The sequence below is a fragment of the Phyllobates terribilis genome, unplaced genomic scaffold (genome assembly GCF_046119375.1).
Source record: "Phyllobates terribilis strain yellow unplaced genomic scaffold, ASM4611937v1 Scaffold_7__3_contigs__length_470593459, whole genome shotgun sequence".
NCBI classification, from domain to species: domain Eukaryota; kingdom Metazoa; phylum Chordata; class Amphibia; order Anura; family Dendrobatidae; genus Phyllobates; species Phyllobates terribilis.
In genome coordinates, this window is record NW_027362767.1 from 175,369,202 (window position 1) to 175,393,426 (window position 24,225).

General features: G+C 46.1%; 2 protein-coding genes across 2 annotated transcripts in view; one reads left to right on the forward strand and one right to left on the reverse strand.

The window, feature by feature from the left end:
- The window catches only part of LOC141153039 (uncharacterized), a 99,907-nt gene extending 89,993 nt beyond the window's left edge, over positions 1 to 9,914 (reverse strand). Inside the window, exon 1 of the mRNA XM_073637717.1 lies at positions 9,800 to 9,914. The gene's annotated coding sequence lies outside the window, so the exon portion shown is untranslated. The remainder of the gene's footprint in view (positions 1 to 9,799) is intronic.
- Positions 9,915 to 10,311: 397 nt separating this feature from the next.
- On the forward strand, positions 10,312 to 13,080 carry LOC141153040 (uncharacterized). Its single transcript, XM_073637719.1, has 2 exons — positions 10,312 to 10,644; positions 12,051 to 13,080. Exons 1-2 carry the CDS (start codon positions 10,373 to 10,375, stop codon positions 12,595 to 12,597), a joined length of 819 nt encoding a protein of 272 aa, XP_073493820.1. The 5' UTR covers positions 10,312 to 10,372; the 3' UTR covers positions 12,598 to 13,080.
- The last annotated feature ends 11,145 nt before the right edge of the window (positions 13,081 to 24,225 follow it).

The following is a 24,225-nucleotide window of genomic DNA, read 5'->3' on the forward strand; positions in this document are numbered from 1 at the left end:
GCCTCCATTGCCAAGCGTCAGACATGTCAGGTGAATATTCAGGATGCATGTTCTGGTGTAGCTGTATCCTACAGTTAAAAATGGGACAGCTCCCCAAGATGGTACTCACCGTTGGCCAGGCAATGATAGTCAATTAAAGAGAAGCAGAAATGGATGTAGAAGTCATGGCCCAGTCATCCTTGGGTCAGTACCGAAGGAGAACGAAATACCAAATAGCCAAATGCCAAGAGGTTACACAAGAACGCGGGGTCAAGCCAATCTGGTTCAGAAACCAACAGTCATTAGGAAGCATGAAATGCTGGATAAAGACAGGAAAAACCCTAATCCTATTCCCAATTCCTCATCCCTAAAACCAAGAGTGGTAGCAACATCTTGGGTCTGAGCAAGAGCAGAAAAAAATTGGATAGCTTGTCCATGTCTCTGCAATAAGATCCCACCGATCACTCTAATAGAGGAACTGACTCCTTCCGGTTCCAATGACAAAAACAGCTGAACGTGGTGTTTCAGGTTATTATTCTCCTTTAATGTTCACTGAAAGTCCAATAGACATAGGGTCAATAAAAATATGGGTAGGCACCATCCGAAAAGAGTATGGAACAGATATCCGAAGAACCTTGATTACATCAAAAAGCCATTCCAACAGTTGAAAGAAGGAGATAGTCTTCTAATAATTGGGGTGACCTATATTAGACCATACTTGCCAACTCTCCCATATTGATTGAGGGGATCCCGTCAAAAGCAGAATTCTTCTGGGCTCATGGAGGTATTGGCAAATCTGGGCGCTGATAAATATCCTAGAAAGCAGATTTCTTGTGGCCTCTGTTGTACCTAAATGTACATTCAGAGGGGATGGAAGAGGTGTGGTCCAAGATATAAGGGATGTGGCTATATGGAAACAGGCATTGTGGTCTATATAGGGACCATGAAATATGCTCAACTAAACCTGCCTAAGGCTAAGTTCATCCACAGTTTTTGGAGTAGAGTAGGACAAATTCAACAAGTTTTTAAAGACGAAATCTTTCCTTTGTTAGAGTTTTTCTTGGAGTTTTTCTTTTTCCTGAAGTGATTTTGAGGTTTTTTTTCCTTAAACGTTTTTTGCAGCCGCCGTATTATTGGACAGTGTGTAGTTTGGAGAGGATTCAATCAGGATTTGCTTCAAAGTAGTGACATGTCTATTTTTTTTTCACAATGTATTTTTCAAAACCTTTTCAAGAAAAAATAAACCCTCATATGAACAGCAAAGTGGATTTTTCATAGAAATTCATCAAAAGAGTTTTCAAAGTAGTTTTGAAGTGGTTCTTAAGGAGGATTGTGGATCCATAAAAACTCTTCAAAAAACGGTATATTTGTTCACACAGATTTTTCTTTTTAAGGTTTAAAAAAAAAAAACCTCATGCAAAACACAACAAAACGCCTTCAAAAACACTCCAGACTCTGTTCACACTGAGTTTTTCAGAAGTTTTTTTCAGAAGTGGAAACTCTCCAAAATCTTCCTCAAAAACTCTTCAAAACTCTTCGGATTCATTTTTATGGTATATCCCATTTGCTGTTCATTTGAGGCGTTTTTTGAGCATTATATTTTCCCTAAAAGGTTTTGAAAAATGCCTGGTGGGGAAATTTTGTATGTCACTTCTTTGAAAGAAATCCTGAAGGAAACCTCTCCAAACTAGGCACTGTCCAACATATAGGCTGCAAAAAACTATTCAGGAAAATAAAAATTCTTCCAAACCACTTTAGGAAAAGAAAAACTCCTTCAAAGACTTACTAAAGCAAGAGAGTATCTTGAGCAGTTCCTTGTGGCGTTTGAAAACCCAAAGGTGAGGTTTTTTTTAGGAGTTTTAGGAGCAGAAACTAAGTTTAAACTTTTTAAATTGTACTCTAAAAGTAAAACGCCTAAAGAAAAACTTGGAAGTTTCCACTCCCAAAAACTCAGCAAAAAAACAAGTGTGAACACGCCCCAACTGAGAATGTCAGCCCCCACTTCTCCCGCAATGGGGAATGGATATTTATATAATTCAGTGCTATGTTTTTTGGATGCAGATTGACAGACGGAGCTTCGCTGTCAGGCCCCCCATGCACATCAAGCTCCAAAGAGAGGTTATTTTCCGCAGAACATATTTTCCAGCCAGTTACTCCATCCTGTCCTGTGTTATGGAGGAGGCGCACAGCGCTTCCATTAACTGAATTGCTTTCCTGAGCTATCGGAATAATCCTTTATTTTTTTATCTTTGTGTTTTTTTCACTGCGAATGTGTAATTGAATGCGGACCGCACAATAAATGATTGCACAAGCAGTCAAAATTAATTTGCTCTGGGAATTAGGAATTGTCTTGTTTTTCGGGAAACCATATTAAAAATGAATTAAGAAAAAAAAATAATATGGCAACATTAAATCTAATTTGTGTAGATTTAAGTTTTTGGCAACTTGTTCCTTTTACGCATAGACTGGAAGGTGTCTCGGGCAGGGAAGACAATTGAGCAGATAGATTGAAAATGTCTAAAGGATATAATCACTTTGCTGTCTATAGTGACCAATCACAGCGCAGCTCTCATTTTACCAGAGCTGCTTAAGAAATGAAAGCTGCGCTCTGATTGGTTGCTATGTGCAACAAACATAGTTTTGAGGCCTAGTGTCTCTCCTGCTGATCCTCCACCTGCTCTAACAGCGCGCTGTTAAAAAAACAAGAGAAATGTACACTGCTCAAACACCCGCCATTAAAAGTCTGGATAACCACTGGGCCGGCTCCAGGTTTATGGGGGCTCTAGTGGACCCCTCTTAGTTTAAATTTTTACTCTTTGCCCTCCAAGATCTATAACTTTTTTATTTTTTTAGTAACTAGAGTTATATCATTATTATTAAGTTATAGTAATTAGAGTTATACCGGCGATACCAAAGACATTTTTTTCAGTTTTTTTTTATATTTTTTTAAATTCCGGTAAAAACGAGAGGGGGGGTAAGATTAAATTTTATGAATTATTTATTTCTCTTTATATAATTTTTTTTTTTTTTACAGTTTTTATTAGTTCTTCTATAGCTGTAATAAAGTATATACTTACTGTATGTACATATATGTAATATATAGTTGTAATACAGCTCTCTTGTAGAACTACGGATCTACTAACCCCTGGATGCCCACTCTGGTTTGACCTAGTACCTCCTGACCTCCTGGACTCTGAACCGGGGATCTCTGACAGAGTTAATGTATCCAAAGTAGTTGGACCCTCTTGTTAGGATTTTCCTCTTAGCTCGCTCCACCGGTCAGCAGCTACTCTATGGGCGCAACCTCTGCCCGGAAGGCAAAATACCTGTATAGGAATTAAAGGGCGAATGACAGGAAACCCTTTATATTCTGCTCCATTTTTGACCATGGAAGATCGCTATGATCTGATTGACTATTATTAATAGACAGATTGACCCTATATGTCTTCGAATGAAGATTTGGTCTTTCTTTACAATACTATACATAACATAACATTGATGTTAAAGTTGCCCCCAGATCCACTTCCAACCCAATCTGAGATGACCCATATGTGGGCTGGGCTTTTGTAAACCCATACCTTCCAACTTTGAAAGAAAGGAAAGAGGGGTACATATTTCGGCACGAGCAGTGCTCTGCAATATATTATATACCTATCCCAACCCTTTTTGTGCGCACCCACAAATATAGTGCTCATATTGAAGTCCTTTAGTATTCCCATACAATCAAATATCCCTTTTACTCTTTTACTATCGCCCACTCAGTATAACACCCCCACAATGCCCCTACACACAGTATCATGCTCCAAAGATGCCTACACAAATATTTTGGTGCCCCATAGTGACCATCATACAATGAAGCTGCCACAGTGCCCTCACACAGTATGATACCTTGATCCATTACGAGGCCCCCAGTGGCCTCCCCTCACAGTATGATGCTCCTACACAATGATGCCCCCCACTCACTATATAACACCCCTACAATGCCCCTCTACACAGTAAAATGCCCAAAAGATACCTCCACCAATCATGATACCACACAGTGCCCCCCACATAGTAAGATGCCCCCACAATGACCTCCAACATAATAACACTGTTTAATGCTACATAGTGCCTCAATCCCCCAGTATGGCATCCCTCCACTCCACTGGCAATTAAAAAAATAATCATCTAGCCCTACTTCCATGATAAGCAAAGCAGATTTCCATGTGCTGCGTGCGGCTAGCGCACCTCTGGCATTGAGCCACATATGCCATTATATTCATCCGTACCTGTATCCTAAAAACACAGATATAGTTGAAAGTAAAGTGGGACATGACCCCGACCTGCCTGGACAAAGGGACGATTCCCCAAATCCAGGACTGTCCCACTCAATCAGGAATGGTTAGGAGACATGTGTAAACCTTCCCCCTTTCAGCCTTGGGCATTCCCAAATTTGCTGGGATTGTTTCTAAGGTTAAAAAAATTGTTCTCTCTTTATTATATACTATTATCCAGTCTCACACCAATTTTGTATAATTAATATCACCGAAAAAACTCAATGGTGCATAAATGTCTCAAATAAATTTCTTTATTATAATCAATCCAAATATGTACCTAAAATAGTCTAAAAAGGCAGAGTAACGCCATGGAGGACTATACATGCACGAGTCTATAGCATATGTCATAGTGGAAATTATAGACTATAGTTATGAGAATAGATGTACTTACATCCTAAAGTGGTAGAAATGTCTGATGGCAGTATAGTCCCGGCGCCCCAACGCGCGTTTCACCCTAACTTCACCAGGAGGTGCCAAGACCATACAGCCATCAGACATTTCTACCACTTTATGATGTAAGTACTTCTATTCTCATAACTATACTCTATAATTTCCACTATGACATATACTAGAGACATTAGGAAGCACGTCTAATAGAACGTATAAATGCACTTGGCACTTTATAACCTTTGTAAAATACATTAAATACCTTATTGTCCTACCTCATGTATGTATGGTCCTCCTTTGCGTTACGTTGCTTTTAGAGACTATTTTGTGTACATATTTGGATTGATTATAATAAAGAAATTGTTTATTTGAGACATTAGCACACCACTCCGTTTTTTCGGTGGCATTATCTATGATAGGTGCTCCTCTAATATTCAGTGTAATATACGGTATATGCTCAGTATTTAGTCGGTCTAACAGCTTTGTATATTCCTAGAAAACGTTTAGAGGTGTTTTCCACCTTTGGGAACATTTTTTCTACATATATAATTTTGCGTGCTTTGGGCTAATAAGTATAGTTTTTGCAGTTGAGTTTCCTTACAAATGTTGCACTGTTTGCTTTCTCTAGCCTCTTTGTTGCGCTGTTTATTGCTGATGCAGAATGATCTCATTGAGAATTCGCCAGTGAGCCCGTCTCTCAGTCTTTTCCTGGGCTCCTCTTTGTTGGCATTAAAGGACCTGGAAAAACCAAACTGTGCAATATAGGGAAACAATGGGGTCACTGCACAACCATAGACTAAGGAAGTACATTTACCAAGAAAAAAAGCGTTTATTTCTTCCCTTTTATACTATTTATAAGAAATTGCTCTACGTTTTAGAATACATAAAGGAAACAGGAGGAGAGGGATCCAGCGCGTTACAATGTATCCCCGGTTTATATATAAGTATAAGCATAAAGCTTTCTGCATATATTAAAACACTTGAGATGAAGGGCTCTTAGTGCTGAAAAGGAAAATGTAATGTTAACAGATTTCTAAAGGAGACTGAATACAACGCGGGCTGTTTAAAGGCGCTTTACATTCATTTGTACACTGGAATATCAAAGGAAATTGCTTAAAGAACAATTCCGACACGACAGAAGATCATCCCTGGGATCCAGAGCAGAGAGCCTGGCTCTCAATGCAAAGTCTGCAACAGAAAGGGAAAAACCTGCAAAATGATGTCATCAAGCAGGAGTAACACAGTGATGTCACAGGACACTTATGATTAACCCCTTCACCACCCGGCGATTTTCAGCTTTTGAGGGTTTTTTTGCTCCCTTTCATCCCAGAGACATAACTTTTTTATTCTTCCATCAATATGACCGTATGAGGGTTTGTTTTTTTGAGCTACGAGTTGAACTTTTGAACAAAACCATTTATTTTACCATATCGTTTACTGGAAAATGGAAAAAAAAAAATTAAAGTACGGTGAAATTGCAAAAAAAAGTGCAATTCCTCAATTGCTTTTTTGAGTTTTTTATTTACCATGCTCACTAAATGCTAAAACTCAGCTGCCATTATGATTCCCCAGGTCAGTACGAGTCCATAGACACCAAACATGTATAGGTTCTTTTTTATTTAAGTGGTGAAAAAAATCCAAAGTCTGTAAAAGAGAAAAAAAACGGCGCCATTTTCCGAGACCCGTAGCGTCTCCATTCTTCGGGATCTGGGGCCGGGTGAGGGCTTATTTTTTGCATGCCAAGCTGACGTTTTTATTGATACCATTTTGGGGTAGATCCGATGTTTTGATCGCCCGTTATTGCATTTTATTGCAATGTTGCGGTGACAAAAAAACGGAATTGTGGCGTTTTCATTTTTTTCTTGTTACGCCATTTAGTGATTGGATTAATCATTTTTACATTTTGATAGATCGGACATTTCTGAAAGCGGCGATACCATATATGTGTATTATTTTATTGTTTTATTTTGAAGGGGGCAAAAGGTGGGTGATTTGAACTTTCATATTTTTTTAATATTTTTTCAAACATTTTTTTTCTACTTTTTACATGCTTCAATAGTCCCTTAGGAGACCTGAAGCTGCGATCGTCTGATCGCTTGTGCAACTAATAGCAGGGCTTCTGCTATGCGTAGCATATGCTCTGTGTAGCAGAAATGATCATCTCATATGAACGCCGGCCACTGGCCCATCAGCGCCCCATGATCATGTGACGGGCGCACCGATGGGCAGGTCTTAAGACGCGCTCCTGGCCAGCACGTGTTAAATGGAGTTGTCAGAGATTGACAGTGGCATTTAACAAGTTAACAGCAGCCGGTGGATGGCGATTCCATCCGCAGCTGTTAGAGGCACATGACAGCGAATCAGATCAGCTCTAATGTGCTGGGAAAGATGCGGGCTCAGCGCTGGAGCCCGCATCAAAGGTAGGGACACGACCTTTGATGCATCTATATGTGAAAGGTCTTGAAGGGGTTAACGCTGTCGGGAATATAGGGAATAATTAGAAAGACAGACATTTTGGGAATGAGCACATTGGTGTCACAAAACAGGGCTAATACAAATAGTGATGTCATAACCAATGGAAAACGATCACAGTGATGTCACTGAACTGGCATAAGGTCACAAAACACACCAGAAACAGTGATGTCATAGCAAATGTATAAGGATCACAGTGATGTCACAAAACAGAGATTAGAAAAATAGTGATGTCGTAGCCAACGATGAAGATTCACAGTGATGTCAGAGAAGCGACGTAAGGTCACAAAACAAAGTGATGTCATAGTGAATGGATAAGTATAAACCCTGACGTCACAGCACAGACACCATGTCACACAACAGGGATTAAATCATTTGTGATTTCATAGCTGATAATCAGGAAACACAATGAGGAAACATAACAGGTATATTGTGAAGGAACAGGGACAATAAACCTAGTGATGTCACAGCCTACAGTAACCACGAACCACTATGATGTCACAGCACCAGGATAATAGATACATCATTGTACTATAAGGATAACTATTAGCGCCCCTGTCCTACTGGCAGTGGATATTGTTTCTGCATCTGTGACCTCACTTTCCATTTTCACCACTTTATTGCACTTTTAGTAATGAGAATGACCTTAGGGAAATTCTCATTATTCAGACCACCAAAAAACACATTTATGGCTTAATTGTAAATATTAAGACCTATGACTGCAACGTAAAAAGCCACAGATGATAAGCTGTGAGACGTTTGCCTCAGCAAGAGAACGTGTGGGTGTCTCTACCACAAGTCCGTGATATTTACCTTCCAGAAATCATTTGCTTTTTGGTGTTTTTTATGACAATGTTTATATGGATCTTCGCCTTATAGTAGTCAGCAAAATGTGCAATAAGTCAATATTGACTCAGTAGCTTCCGGGAGAGAATCGGGCAACCTTTGTATCTAAAATCACAGCCAGCAGGTGAGAGCTAGTGATAATGAGAGAAAAGCTCCTGCTTGGGTCTTTAGCATCATTAACAAGAGCGCAGATAAGAAGGGAATGAGTCTTGAAGACTAGTAAGTCCTGAGTGGTGCAAAAATGACGTCTCGTCAGGACCTACAAATCAGAAGAGGCGCTGGGGATGCCGACTGTCAAGGATACACAACCGGTGGGGTAACGCTGATCCACCCACTATTACCATTATGTCACGGGATGCAACTCCACTGTCTCCAATCGTCAGAACAATTACATAATTATCTGGCGAGTGATGAACGAGACAGCAGCTGCCTCCACTACTAGACCAGTTATTAGGGAAATCACAGTGAGTGTATGGTATATACACCTCTGATTCCAATGATGGAGTATATGTATGTACCCCAGTACGGTCACGGCCAGCTCCACAGTAACCAATGAAACTACTAGCTGCCACCATTAATCGTTTATCCAGGCCGATTGGACACCCGTTACAGGTAGCGTATGGTTTCAGGGTTACAGTGAAACAGAGCTATTACATTTTAGATTTAATCCAGAAAGATAGGCGGTGTTTATAAAAATATTATTACGGAAGCAACAAATTGTGGAGTGTTTAGGTCAAGGCATGACTACAATCAACATTGTGCGATGATCAGGATGAAGTGTCTTGGCAATCAAGAAGTATGTATCTGATTCACAGTACACACGTGTGCGTGCTGATAAGGACAAATTGAGGACTCTTTCCTACAGGCGGGTGGTAGAACCTCTGTACAGCGGTGCAAGGAGGGACCAGAGGGGCGTAACTAGGTATCAACTGGGACTGACCAAGGTCGCACGGCGGCTCAGTCGACTCCATGAACCAGGGAGGGACCAAGCAGAGGGACCAGGTGCCACGGTGACTCCCACGGGTCAGAAGGCAGGAACTGACCGGTACAGCGGAAGAGCACGGCAGGCAGGCTGACGGGTGGTCCAGGTAGTCAGGCAGGCTGATTCGGCTGATAGCCAGACAGGTGCTCCGGGTAGGCAAGCTGGTGGGCACAAAAGATAATAGGCAGGTGCTTCCAGGTAAGCAGGCAGGCGGGCACGGCAGGTAAAGGCAGGCAAATAGGCACAGCAGGTAACAGGTAGGTACTTCCAGGTAAGCAGGCTGGCGGGCACAGCAGGTAACAGGCAGGTGCTTCCAGGTAAGCAGGCGGGCAGAGCCCATAGACAGACTGGTGGACTGGACTGTAGGCAGACTGTCAGGCTGGAAAGTAGTCAGACTGGCGGACTGGAATGAAGATCAGACTGGCGGACAGGACTGACTTGCAGAGGACCTGAGGGCTGAAGCAAAGTAAGTATCACAGAGCAACAACCTTGCACGGGCACCTCCATATTGAAGGAGGTGCCTTATATAGGGAAAGTCCTCCGGCCATTGACCGGGGACTTTTTAGGACGGCGCACGCGGCCCCTTTAAGAGGGAGGGAGCGCGCGCGCCCTAAGCACAGAGCCAGGGAAGCTGCGTGCACCAGCAGCAGCTGCAGGGAGGCCGGAAAACGCCGGAGCAGGACCGTGGCAGTAAGGGGTACGGCGTCTCTGCCCCCTGCCAGGCTACAAATATACAAGATGATACAAAATGAGAACAAAACAATACAATATATACAAATACATGAAATAAAAAGCAATAAAAAAGAAATGTACTAACCCTGATGTCACGGATATGGCTCAGAGCTTAGCGGATGGAGATACTCCGATTGGAAAACAGGCAGAACCTACAGTGAACTGTGCCTTCCAAGTACTCACAATTTACCCAGACCCAGTTTCTGCTTTGTATTAGCTCCTATGTCATACCCACACACCTCCCCTTGATGTCCTCGTGTGGGGTGAATTGTGGGATGTTAATGAATAAACAGAGAAGTAAATGCAGTCTGGAATCTTCCAGCAGGAAAATGGTTAATAGCAGTGATGCAAGAAAAGTAAGGATCCTGCTTCAATCCATAAAATCCATACAGTTTTATTGTTTCTTTTAAAACATAGCAAGCACTACTGCTTATGTGGCACCCCAGGGTTCTGGTTACCACAGTAATAGCAATATTACGTCTGTGAGCAGGTGGGAGGTCTCCTGGTCAGGAACCCTAAGCATGCCACACCTCCTGCCCAGTCCTGGGAGGGGAAGAACTTCCCCTATATAACTGGGGCTGAGGTGGGGTTAGGTTAGAAAAAGAAGAGAAGAAGAGGAGTCCCAGACAGAGACACAGTCTGGTCTGGAGTGGAGCAGATGCAGGGAGAGCAAGATCAGGAGCTCTGTGGGAGCAGTGATAAAAGGGGTCCAGGACTGGAAGCTGTAGAGCTCGTCCTGACTGAAGAGATCTCACCGGACACGGAGTCCGAGGCTGTGGGGACTGTTCCATACCCAGCAGCAGAAACCGTCCGGCAGGGGATTTCAGGTCCTCTGGCCAAGAAACCCGAAGGCACGGTCACACGCAAGGGACCAGCACCGCCGTCGTGGAGCGGAGGCTACCAGAAGGCCCCGAGTCACCGGCCATACGGGTGAGCACCACACGGTACACTCAGGGACGTGGGCTACTTTTACCCGCTTCTAGCAAGGTAGCCAGGAAGAGTACAATTAGTTGGGGAGGCCTACAACTCCGCCTGGCCGGGGGAGATCCTATCTGCTCACGGACTGACCAGGCCCCGATCGCTAGCCAGTACTCCCGGGAGGGTCTACCTTTGCCACCAGTAAAGACCCTGAACTACACCGCACCGTCTCTGAGTGGTTCCTGGTGCCTGCGTGCAATTCTGCTATCCCCATCATCCACGTCTGCTGCCCTGAGGCCATACCCCTCCCGTTGGGGGTTATACTACCCACGCTGCACAACTGTACCACCGGCCTCAGCGGTCTGCTCTGCAGCGGCGGCTTCATAACCGCATTCAACGGGTGGCGTAGTCGAACACTATAACATCTTCTGCTAAATTCCGCCACTTAGTTTGACACCCTGGGCACTGACCGGGTCACCGCCACGAGGACTACTAACCCCGACAGATCCGGCTCCGGGTATTCCCCGCGTGCGCAACGCTACACAACACAGGCCCAGGGGGCGCGTCACTTACACCTTAGCATAGGGGTGAGTTGGGGATAAGGGGTGTGAAGAAGGGTGATGATTTCAGTCAGATGTATTAGCCCTTGTAGCATTTTAAATTCGATAAAGACGTACGTGTTGCCCCCCCCATAATGTAATAATGTCCCCCATCCTGTACTAATGTCACCCATCCTGGGCCCCTTCCTGATATAATGTCCTCCATCCTTTGCTATTTCCGGTAATAATGTCCCCCATCCTGTGTCCCTTCCAGTAATAATGTCCCCCATCCTGTGCCCTTTGCAGTAATAATGTCCAACATTCTGTGTACCGTCCATTAAGAATGTTCCCCATCATGGGCCCCTTCCTGGTATAATGTTCCTTATCTTGGCCCTCTTCTTGCTATAATGTCCTTCATTCTGAGCCGCTTTCTGCTGTGAAGTCTCCCATTCTGAGCCCCTTCTGTAATAAACTCCCTATCCTGTCCCCTTCCTAGTATAATGTCCCCCTTCCTGGTCACTTTCCAGTAATAATGTCCCTCATCCTGGGTCCCTTCCTGGTATAATGTTCTCCATCCTGGTCTCCTTACAGTAATAATATTCCCCATTCTGGGGATAATGTCCTTGTCCTGGCTCCTTCAAGAAATATACAGTGGCGACCAAAAGTGTTGTATTTTTTTTAAACGTGTGATTACTTCTGTCTAGTTGTTGTGATGCCATTTTCCTGGTGAATTTAGAAAACCTTAATCAAATGGTCGTCAGCTTTAAGGATGCAAATTGTGTGTTAGTTTTCTATATTTGCTGGGCCAAATGTTTTGCATACTTTGTCATGGGTAGTCAAATTTTGCATATAATTTTTTTTTTTTTTGTGTATTTTTAGGTTAAAACATGGCAAAGACAAAGCCAAATTTGTCACCAGATGTGAGGAAGCTTATTATTCTGAGAGTAAAGTCAGGCAAAAGCCAAAAAGAGGAGCTATGGAATCCAACTGTACTCAGAGTCAAGTGCCACGTATATTAAAGAAAGAAAAAGAAGGTTGTGGAACAGCTGACAAACCTAGAAGTGGACGACCATGGAAAACTTCCTCCAGAAGTGGTCACAATATTAAGAAAAAGTCAGTATCTGATATCCATAAAAGTGCTGCACAGATTCCACACGAAATTAACGAAGAATATGGGGTCAAAGTGAGTCTCCAAACTGTGGTACGACGGCTAAGAACAGTGGGGTTGAATGCACAAAGTCCAGTCAAGAAGCCTTTCATATCTGCAAAGAACCGGAAGGTCCAACTTGAGTTTGCCAAAGAACACGGCCAATGGCAAGAGACAGATTGGTGTAAGGTGTTGTGGTCAGATGAATCCAAGTTCAATCTGTTTTGTAGTGATGGTAGCACTATATATACCGCCCAATTGGAATACGTAATGATGTAAGGTACCAAACACCTACAGTGAAACATGGTGGAGGCAATGTCATGGTTTGGAGCTGCTTTTCTGCATCTGCCATTGGCCCTCTGCATAGAATTGATGGAAATATGAATGCTACCATGTACAAGGATATACTGGAGAATGTATTGCTGCCACATGGTAAAACCAAAGTAGGGGATGGAAATTCCAGCAAGACAATGATCCTAAGCACACATACAATTTAGTAAGAAATTGGTTAGCAAAGAAAAATGTTCGCTTGTTGCAATGGCCGAGCCAATCGCCTGATTTACACCCTATAGAGCACCTCTTGGATGAGTTAGGGTGATGAGTTGGGGCCCGTACCAAGAGCAATAAAGATGAATTGTTTGCAGATTTGCAAATAGAGCAAGATCCCTCAAGATGTCTTGAATACCCGAGTGGCTTCAATGCCCCGTCAGTGTGGTGCAGTAATTAATGCAAGAGGTTATGCTACAAAATACTAAGTTATGGCATTGTAAACAATGAATTGCTCTCTATATTGTGATCAATAAATAGTAAATGCAAAACTTTTGGCCATCAGTTTTCTTTAATTAAATGACCAGACCTATATTCAAAAGCATTTGGTTAAAATTTTTGCATGATCAGAACTTTATGCACTTTCAATTCATCACCAGAAAAATGTCATCACAACAACCAGACAGAAATAATCACACTGAGGCGTCCTTTTCTATAGCCAGCGCAGAGACCGGCAGTTGACTTCAATGTGCCTGCTATGGCCGACATGACATGACGTCAGTACTATGCGCTGTAATACTTGCAAGCTCTCCTGTGTGGCTTCCCTTCCCCGTCCATGCAGGGACACTGGCATACTCACTGCTCCGGCCCTGCAGAATGGTCCCCTTCTTCTGGCAAGTCTCCTGCTTGTGCACGCCACACTTCCTGGCAGCATGCCAAGTGTGCATGCATGAGTGCTCCCTCCATTCTTAAAGGGGCAGAGCGCGCACATAGTAAAATGCCCCCAGCGAATAGCTGGGTGGCATTTAGTATAATGAGTTCACCTGCTGGATGGCTCTCAGCCTATTACTGAAGGTCATCCTGTATAAGAGACTCCCTTTCCCTTAGGGAGTCACCAAAGCAACAGCTTTCATTAATATGTAGTCTCCACTACTAGTGAGTTGTTAGGTCCTCTGGTCCCAGTGAGACCAGTGTCCTGAATTACGAATCCCTGGTCCCGGTGTGGCCACGTCCTGAACCTGAATCCCTGGTCCATGTGCGGCCAGTCCTGTTCCCGAAGTCCCCTGGTCTTGGTGTGGCCAGAGTCCTGAACATTGTCCCCTGATCTAGGTGTAGCCAGTGCCTGAACATTGTCCCTTGGTCCTGCTTCGGTCACTCCCATCCACAAAGTCCCCTGGTCTCTGCGAGGCCAGTGCCTGAACATTGTTCCCTGGTCCTGGTGCGGCCAGTCCTGTTCCCAAAGCCCCCTGGTCCCAGGGTGGCCAGAGTCTGAACGTTTCCCTATCTGATTATCCGACATGCGCTGCAATACACTTGAGCTAAATGTGCGTCCTCAGGACGCGACCATAGGAGAAGGCAGCAAGGCTGGAGTCGAGACTGGTGAGTAACAGATATAACAACAAGCTCCGCAGAAGACAAACAGGAAATATTAAGAGCAAGCAGTCGTCGTTGGAATGACAATGTCATTCTAGTCCTATAATAGTGAAAATCCCCAGGGGCAATTTCCTCTTTGCCCATTCAATAATCCAGACCGGAACAGAAGAGGACAGCAAAGGAGAAATCAAGTTCTCTGCTGCTTCCCTGCCCGTCCTCTCACCAAGCAGAACGAACTGTCATAGCTCTCCACAATTTATTCCCACTACCGATACACTGACAACTTAATTTCCTTCTCATTATCATATTTGTTTCTTCTTTGCCTATAGAAGAGGAGAGAATTTTGACATAACAATAAAATCCACATTGTATTTTTTATTGCAGGAATTGGGTTAATCAGAGTAAAATGGAACATAATGGAAAAGTGTAACACTAAAAACAATAGAGGATAATTTACGGTTGACCGCCGCCATATTTAGTTGTAAAATCCTGGGGAAAAAAAATAAGACACTCATTAAACAGATGTTTGTAAAATGTCTTTAGATAGTTAAACCAGTGGAGTCAGGGAGTACGTGTCTCTGATATGTCAAAATTACAGCCCTAGGAAGAGGGAATAAACCCTAGGGCAGTGGTGGTCTTGAACTACGCACAGTACTTATTACCCAGTGGAAACATAGGGTCCACCCTTTTGTTCTTGTGATCTCGATCTTGACCTATGCTACATTTCCAAAAATGTGAGAGTGTTCACACATTGCACAGAGAGGAAAGTACACAGAGCAGAGTGGGCCTGTAGGTAAATCACAGTGGAGCCCCCTTGGTGGTGCTAGTTTCCAGTCTTCACTTTTCTATTACAACATCTTTAAAAAGGTCAAACTAGTGGTCCCGAGAGCTAATTGGTTAATATTTCAACCATTGGAATGAAATGGAATCAAAATTCAGGAAAATACTCAGAGTTTAATTCAAAGAGCCTTGGGTTACCCATCCCAATGTCTCTAAATGGTCAAAGCAGTGGTTCCGGGGACATATTATGACCATTGTTAAGGAGCAACAGGTACAGGTACAGGATGGTGGTCTTGAATTTCCATTGTGGCTAAAGTTTGTTACTTACTACTCAATGGAAATGTGAGGTTCACTCTATTATTTTGGTGAACTTGACCTTGTCCTATGTGCCCCTTACAAAAACGTGGGAGAGGCGAGTGGCCCTACTGGTGAATCAAAATGTGCTGGCTTGCATCCTCAGGTCCTTATTTGTCATTAGTCATTAAAGTGTTGTTGGTTTCAGGACAGAAGCAATGGAGACATGGTGTTTGGTGTCCTAAAGCACTGAGCTTGCTTGTCTTTGGTGATCATTATGTTTTATGCAAATTTTTAATTTAACCCTTTAACCCATTAACTGAGAATTTGGACATAGAAAAGGGCTCTGATTGATTATGTAGCACCCTGAGGATTCGGCTGCTACAGGGGTATTGCACCTCAACCCAGAGGTGTGATATTCCACTCCCGGGTAAGGAAGGAGTGTGGATCTGAGCTCGGTAGGCTGCATGCACTACATACATCCCATTTCCGAGGAACAGGCCGACGGTACTCCCACTTAGAAATGTGCAGGTACGACCGAGTCTGTTCCTGGCTGGAGTGGGAGGGGGGTGGTACATCCCATGTAGTGTAGGGGCAGATAGGGGGAGCAGCCTGGGTAAAGTTAGGAGCTCATTGGGTGCTGGTCACCTGAGCTCACACATAGAGGGATATATAAGGTGGGCACCAACTAGAATCAGGGTCAGACGCAGAGGATCAGATGCAGAGAGGATCAGCTGCAGAGAACAAGTCAGGAGAGGAGAGAAGAAAGACCAAGACCCAGAGTGAGAGAGGAGAAAAGAGAAAGACCCAGAGCACAGAAGAGAAGGGACCCAAGAACCCAAATCAGAGCACCGGGTGAGGAGTCAGCATCAGGGTACCGGAACCCAAGCTGATGGGGGTAAAAACAATCCCCAGCCAGAGACCGGAGACCGTGGGCAGTGTCTGTCACGGTCACCCACCACATTCACCCCGAAGGCACACCACATGAAGGGTCAGGGAACCCAGGGCCAAGGGTGTCCCAACAGAAGGCCCGAGGGAGCTGGACCTAGGTGGATCACTGGTGGGGACGGCTGAAGAAAGGACAGAGGGAGAGCTCAGGGCCACGCTCCGGACTTGTTTGGGGGTTGGCTGGATCCAGGACCTGGTGGACGCAGCACGGCTCGGGTGGTCACTAGCAGCTGGAGTGACCAGTACAACATCTGCAGTAAGTAAACACCCTTAACTGCACAACCCGACTCTGTCTTCACTGCCGTCTGCACTACACCACCACAACCCCCATCCTCTGCGCCTGTCCCCTCTGAGGCTATACCCCTCCCGTTGGGGGTTATCTCACCAAGCTGCGCACCCACCATCAGCCTCAGCGGACCCTGCTGCAGCGGCGGCCACAGTGACCGCATCACAACGGGTGGCGTAGTCGACACAAAAGAACTTTAGAAACATCTGTAAGACTGCCACATAACACTTAGCTTGACGCCCTGGGCACGGGGCCGGGTCACAGCCGCTCGGAGACTACAACCCCCCATCTGATCCGGTGCCGGGTATTCCCCTCAAAAAGGAATATGTCCCAGGGGGCGCGTCAACTTTGGCGTAGTCGGCAGGATTACGTGCCCGCAACACCCGGGTACTGCGTGCCTGAAGAAAAGTGCAAGTTTACCTCAGAAAGAAGTCTCCCGCCGGTTCCGGAGGGTCCACGCCATCGGACTCCATCACCAGTCGTTTCCCGCCGATTGTCCGCCATTTCCAACTTGTTCCCGCCATCTGCAGAGTTTCCCGCCACTGGGAGACGCTTCCCGCCAAAACCGCAGATTTCCCGCCTTGGAAGAGCAGCGGACGCCATTATGGGCGTGCCAAAGGAGGGCAAGAGGCCACCTCCCATCGTGGGCCGGGACAGAAAATGGCGCCAAAAGTGGAAACCGCCCCCACCAACAGAGACTGTGATGCTGGAGGTGTCTGTCAGCGTGAAAGAACTACCCCTGGAGCTGACAGTCACCGAGTTGCCCCGGGACCGCCCTCGAAGTGGGAGGAGACGAAAGAAAAAAACAAAGATGGGTGCCGCCTGGAGGAGTCTAGAGCGAGCGCACCCGGAGGCAAGAGGTCTAACGAGGAGTAGCGGAGGAGCTCACCCGGAGATGGAGAGAAAGCAGAACAGCACCGGCCCGCTGGCCAGGAGTCTGCTAGAGACCGAGGAAGGAGGGCAGAGCAGCACCGGCCCGCTGGCCAGGAGCCTGCCGGAAGAAGAGCAGAGCAGCACCGACCCGATGGTCAGGAGCCTGCTAGAGTTCACAACCCCGCTAGGTCTAGCGGAGATCTTAGCACAGCTCCCCCGAGACCGGGAGTGTGCACAGACTGCCCTGGAGGGCCTCGCACGGAGGATGGCCCGGGTACAGCGCGAGATACTGGCGGAGTGGAGCCGGGAGATGACCCAGCAAGCAGAGACCAGTCAACGGAGCACGCTACCCTGGAAGAGGAAGCAGACCGCCTCTGAGGATGGCGCGGGAGGACCCAAGGCCGGAGACGGCGCCGAGAAGGGAGCCGAACGCATGGAGGCAGGTAAAGGGGACGCCTATACCCCAAGCCGAGAAACCGCCCACCTGCCCCAGCTCCCCGTCGCAGAGCCCGAAAGTCCCCCTGCTGTGCCCGTGGCCGCCATGTCACCGCTATGGACTAGGCCCCGACCGGAAGCCGCCGCAGCGACCCCTGTGACGTCACGCGCCTCGACCCGGAGCGTGACAAAGCCGGAAGTACCACCAGCCTGGTCGCAAGGCCTAGTACTCCCGGGCGCCGCACCACCAACAGCGCCCCCTACCTCCGCGGAGCCTCCGGCCTGGCCGCAAGGCCAGGTAGCCCAGGGCGCCGCCGTCCTAACGGTGCCCTTCACCTTCCAGGTGCCCCAGGCCTGGCCGCAAGGCCTGGGCAACCCGGGCGCCACCACCACCGCGCCCGCACCCGTAAAACCAAGGGTGCCACACCTGGGGGAGGACTTGTTCAGCCAGCTCACATGGCCGGACGGGCGGCCCTTCATCTGGCCCGAAGGATACCATGAGCTGGAGCGGCAACAAAGACTAGGGCCCTTGTGTGAGCCCCTGATCCCGGCTCCGAAGCCCGTGACTCGGGTCTCGCCTCCTTTAGAAGAAGCCCAATTCGAGTGGGACCCCACGGGAGAAGATTTGATGGGGTTCACCGGAGAAACTCGGGCAGTCGGCGCGGAGCGTGCTGAGTGCTGCCGCCAACAGCTCGAGGAGTTTGCGAGGGAGCGGAGAGAGAGGCGGGTCCGGGAACAGCAAGCTCAAGTGAGGAGCGCAGAGCAGAAGAGCCGGACCAGGAGGGACCCCCGTGCAGCGCATTGTCCCCGCACCATCGGGACAGTAATCAAGTTCAACCAGCAGCATGGGTGGGGCTTCATTCGAGACAACAACACCCCCGGCGACGTCTTTGTCACGCGCAGAGACGTGGAGTCCCATCTGCCGGAGGGGCACAGAGGTCGTGACCTCTATATCGGAGACGAGGTCACCTTCACCCGGCACAAGTGTGCCAAAGGACCTTATGCCCTCCACGTACACCGCCTGACGGAGGAGGAGTTGCAGTGCGAGGAGGAGGAGCAAGAGGACCCGGACGGGTCTGAAGTTACAACCAGCTATAAGCAAAGAGCAGGAGGAAGACGCCGTTGAGTGCGGCAGAGCAAGTGGATGTAAATAGTTACCCGACCGGGTACCAAAGAAACTGTTGCTACATATATATAGTCCCCGTTGGGACCAGTGAACTGTTTACCCGTTAACCCCTTCATCCTACAGGCTGAGGACTGTGAGCAGCCATTCCCTTCCCTCTACCTGGCCGACGACTGAGAGCGGCCAACTTCCCCTGTAAATAGTTGCGCGTCCTAAAGCGCCCCCTACCGGTTTTATAGAAAACCAGATTTTCTAAGAGACTGTCGCACTTTTCCCGGACACACGTTGCCCAGTGTCCGGAGGAGGAACCAGAAACAAGAGACGACGAGAATGTTATATAAAAAGTTTTAAATATATAATATTTTATATGTTTTATATGTTTATATGAAAAATTTGTATGTTTTGGTGTTTTATGTCTTACAGCCCGAGGACGTGCTGTGATTTACCAGGGGGGAATGTAGCACCCTGAGGATTCGGCTGCTACAGGGGTATTGCACCTCAACCCAGAGGTGTGATATTCCACTCCCGGGTAAGGAAGGAGTGTGGATCTGAGCTCGGTAGGCTGCATGCACTACATACATCCCATTTCCGAGGAACAGGCCGACGGTACTCCCACTTAGAAATGTGCAGGTACGACCGAGTCTGTTCCTGGCTGGAGTGGGAGGGGGGTGGTACATCCCATGTAGTGTAGGGGCAGATAGGGGGAGCAGCCTGGGTAAAGTTAGGAGCTCATTGGGTGCTGGTCACCTGAGCTCACACATAGAGGGATATATAAGGTGGGCACCAACTAGAATCAGGGTCAGACGCAGAGGATCAGATGCAGAGAGGATCAGCTGCAGAGAACAAGTCAGGAGAGGAGAGAAGAAAGACCAAGACCCAGAGTGAGAGAGGAGAAAAGAGAAAGACCCAGAGCACAGAAGAGAAGGGACCCAAGAACCCAAATCAGAGCACCGGGTGAGGAGTCAGCATCAGGGTACCGGAACCCAAGCTGATGGGGGTAAAAACAATCCCCAGCCAGAGACCGGAGACCGTGGGCAGTGTCTGTCACGGTCACCCACCACATTCACCCCGAAGGCACACCACATGAAGGGTCAGGGAACCCAGGGCCAAGGGTGTCCCAACAGAAGGCCCGAGGGAGCTGGACCTAGGTGGATCACTGGTGGGGACGGCTGAAGAAAGGACAGAGGGAGAGCTCAGGGCCACGCTCCGGACTTGTTTGGGGGTTGGCTGGATCCAGGACCTGGTGGACGCAGCACGGCTCGGGTGGTCACTAGCAGCTGGAGTGACCAGTACAACATCTGCAGTAAGTAAACACCCTTAACTGCACAACCCGACTCTGTCTTCACTGCCGTCTGCACTACACCACCACAGCCCCCATCCTCTGCGCCTGTCCCCTCTGAGGCTATACCCCTCCCGTTGGGGGTTATCTCACCAAGCTGCGCACCCACCATCAGCCTCAGCGGACCCTGCTGCAGCGGCGGCCACAGTGACCGCATCACAACGGGTGGCGTAGTCGACACAAAAGAACTTTAGAAACATCTGTAAGACTGCCACATAACACTTAGCTTGACGCCCTGGGCACGGGGCCGGGTCACAGCCGCTCGGAGACTACAACCCCCCATCTGATCCGGTGCCGGGTATTCCCCTCAAAAAGGAATATGTCCCAGGGGGCGCGTCAATTACACTATTAATTAATTTGCAATACAATGATTTATCCCTGTAGCCAGCCTGTCCTCCACTGACGGGGACTGTCATGTAGCACAATACTATCACTCCTCGCTGGCAGTAAATCTATTGACACAAGTTTATTTGGTTCCAACTTCAATTTTCCAATCCATTAAATGAGGTGTTAATTAAATCATAAATATCCAACAAACCCCATAGCACCCATATTACATTTGAGGATGAGGCCAGTTGATCTGAGAGAGAGTGGTGAAGACGATGAATAGATATGCCAGTCATAGCTTTTGGTTTGGGTGTTTTTGCCGTGTTTTTGAGAATTGCAAACAAACACCTACCTAACATTGTGTAGGTTCTCCTCAAATCACCATAATATCACTGACCCATCGAGGCATGGACTCTACTAGACCTCTTAAGGTGCCGTGTGGTATCTGGCACCAAGTCATACGAAGGTCTTGTTGTAAGGTGCTGCATACATTGATCAAACTGATACTAAATTGGAGAATTTGGAGAACAAGTCATCACATTGAACTCTTTGTCATGTTCCTCACACCATTTCTGAACTAATGTAGGGGGGTACTTCGTCTGTTCAATGTTTAGGAACGTGGTTTGTGTCACCTAAAGTTTCCCAGCACAGCACTACTCATAGCATCACAGTGCCTTTGCTGGTCTTCTTCTACTCATAGTTTATCATGGTGCCATCTCTTCTCCATGTTAGTGACACACTCACCCAACCATCCACATCATATAAAACGTGATTCATCAGGTCAGGCCATGTTCTTCCAATGCTCCATGGTCCAGCTCTAATGCTCCCATGCTCATTGTAGGTACTTGCAAGAGTGAGGGAGGTGCTCTGACCCGGTCATCTAGCATCACAATTTGGCATTTCTCAATGCCTCAAAATCACTTGGATACTTGCCCATTTTTCCTGCTTCCAACACATCAACATCAACAACTGCATGTTCACTTTTCACTAAGTAACATAGTAAGATAGTTTTTAAGGTTGAAGGAAGACTAAGTCCATCTAGTTCAGCCCATAGCCTAACATGTTGATCCAGAGGAAGGCAAAAAAAAACCCATGTGGCAAACACTAAGCTCCACATTGGGGAAAAAAAATCCTTCCTGACTCCATACGACAATCAGACTAGTTCCCTGAATCAACGCCCTATCAAGGAATCTAGTATATATAACCTGTAATATTATACTTTTCAAGAAAGGCATCCATGCCCTTCTTAAATGTTAGTAGTGAATCCCTCATTGCAACATCATGCGGCAGAGAGCTCCATAGTCTCACTGCTCTTACAGTAAAGAATCCGCGTCTGTGATTATGATTAAACCTTCTTTCCTCCAGACATAGAAGATGCCCCCTTGTCCTCGTCTCAGGCCTCAGAGTAAAAAGATCAGTAGAAAGGTCTTTGTACTGTCCCCTCATATACTTGTACATAGTAATAAGATCACCCCTAAGCCTTTGTTTTTCCACAGTAAATAACCCCAAGTGTAATAACCTGTCTTGGTATTGCAGACCCCCCAGTACTCTAATAACCTGTCTTGGTATTGCAGACCCCCCAGTCCTTTAATAACCTTGGTCGCTCTTCTCTGCACCCGCTCTAGTTCAGCTATGTCTTTCTTATACACCGGAGACCAGAACTGTACACAGTATTCTAAGTGTGGTCGCACTAGTGACTTGTATAGAGGTAAAATTATGTTCTCCTCATGAGCATCTATGCTTCTTTTAATGCATCCCATTATTTTATTTGCCTTTGCAGCAGCAGCCTGACACTGACCACTAAACGTGAGCTTGTTTTCCACCAATACACCCAGGTCTTTTTCAGTTACAGTTTTGCCCAGTGTTTTACAATTAAGCATATAATTATACATTTTATTTCCTCTGCCCAAGTGCATTACCTTACATTTATCCCCATTAAAGCTCATTTGCCATTTATCAGCCCAAGCTTCTAGTTTACATAGATCCTCCTGTAATATAAAATTGTCCTCCTCTGTATTGATTACCCTGCAGAGTTTAGTGTCATCTGCAAATATTGAAATTTTACTCTGTATACACCCTACAAGGTCATTAATAAATATGTTAAAAAGAAGGGGGCCCAATACTGACCCCTGTGGTACCCCACTGTTAACTGAGACCCAGTCTGAGTGCTTTCCATTAATAACCACCGTTTGTTTCCTATCAATGAGCCAATTGTTAACCCAGATAAATATATTTTACTCTATCCCCATTGTTCTCATTTTATGTATCAACCTTTTGTGTGGAACCGTATCAAAAGCTTTTGAAAAGTCCATATACACAACATCCACTGCATTTCCTTGGTCCAGTCCAGAACTTACCTCTTCATGAAAGCTGATCAGATTAGTTTGACAGGAACGGTCCATCGTAAACCCATGTTGATATTGGGTCATGAGGTTATTCTTCTTCAGATACTCTAGTATAGCATCTCTTAGGAAACCCTCCAGGATTTTACCCACAGTAGAGGTTAAGCTTACTATATTTATATTTATTTATTTCTATATTTATTTAATGCCTCATCACTTCCTACTTGCTTTAGTTCTCTAAATGCTTTCTTTTTGTCACTTATTGCGCCCCTTACAGCTATATTTAGCCATAGTGGTTTCCTCCTATTTCTAGCATGTTTATTCCCATAGGGTATATATTGTGCACAGGTCCTATTCAGGATGTTAATAAATGTTTCCCATTTACTTTGTGTAGCTTTATGTCTCAGGATATCGTCCCGTTTATTGCACTAAGATCATCTCTCAACCGTTGGAAATTTGCCTTCCTGAAGTTTAGTGTCCTTGTAACCCCTCTACTACACATCTTATTAAAGGATACATGAAAACGTATTATTTTGTGATCACTATTACCCAAGTGACCCCCAACTCCTATATTTGATATGTGGTTTGGCCTGTTGGTTAATATTAGGTTTAGCAGTGCCCCCCTTCTTGTTGGGTCCTGAACCAGTTGTGAAAGGTAATTGTCTCTCATAGTTGTCAAAAACCTATTACCTTTGCTTGAACTACAGGTTTCTGTCCCCCAATGTATTTCAGGGTATTTGAAGTCCCCCATAATAATGACTTCTCCTTGAGTCGCAGCTTCATCTATTTGCTTTATGAGGATATTCTCCGCTGCTTCCATTATTTTTGGAGACTTATAACAAACCCCTATCAGTAATTTATTATTTTTCCCCTCCCCTTATCTCCACCCACAGGGACTCTACATTTTCATTATATTCACATATATCCTCCCGCAAGACGGGTGCTACCCCTGTACCGTCACTCCCCTCATCTGCCAACTTTGCAAACTTATTGGGGTGTGCCAGATCAGGACTAGCCTCCCTGCCACTCTACCCTCCACTCCCTCTACTACCACCCTCCCCCACACCTACTCCAGTGAGCAGCTGTTCAGTGAGCAGCAGACTCCTTTCCATATTGTTAATGCATCTCAGTGTTGCCAGCTGCTCATTTAGATCCAGTACCTGGGCTTCCAAACGCACAACGTGCACACATCTTGCGCAGCAGTAAGCAACCCCGACCGGCTGTTCAAGAAATGCATACATGTGGCAAGATGTACACTGGATAGCATTGCCAATAATGGAGCTCATTTCCTAATGGGGAT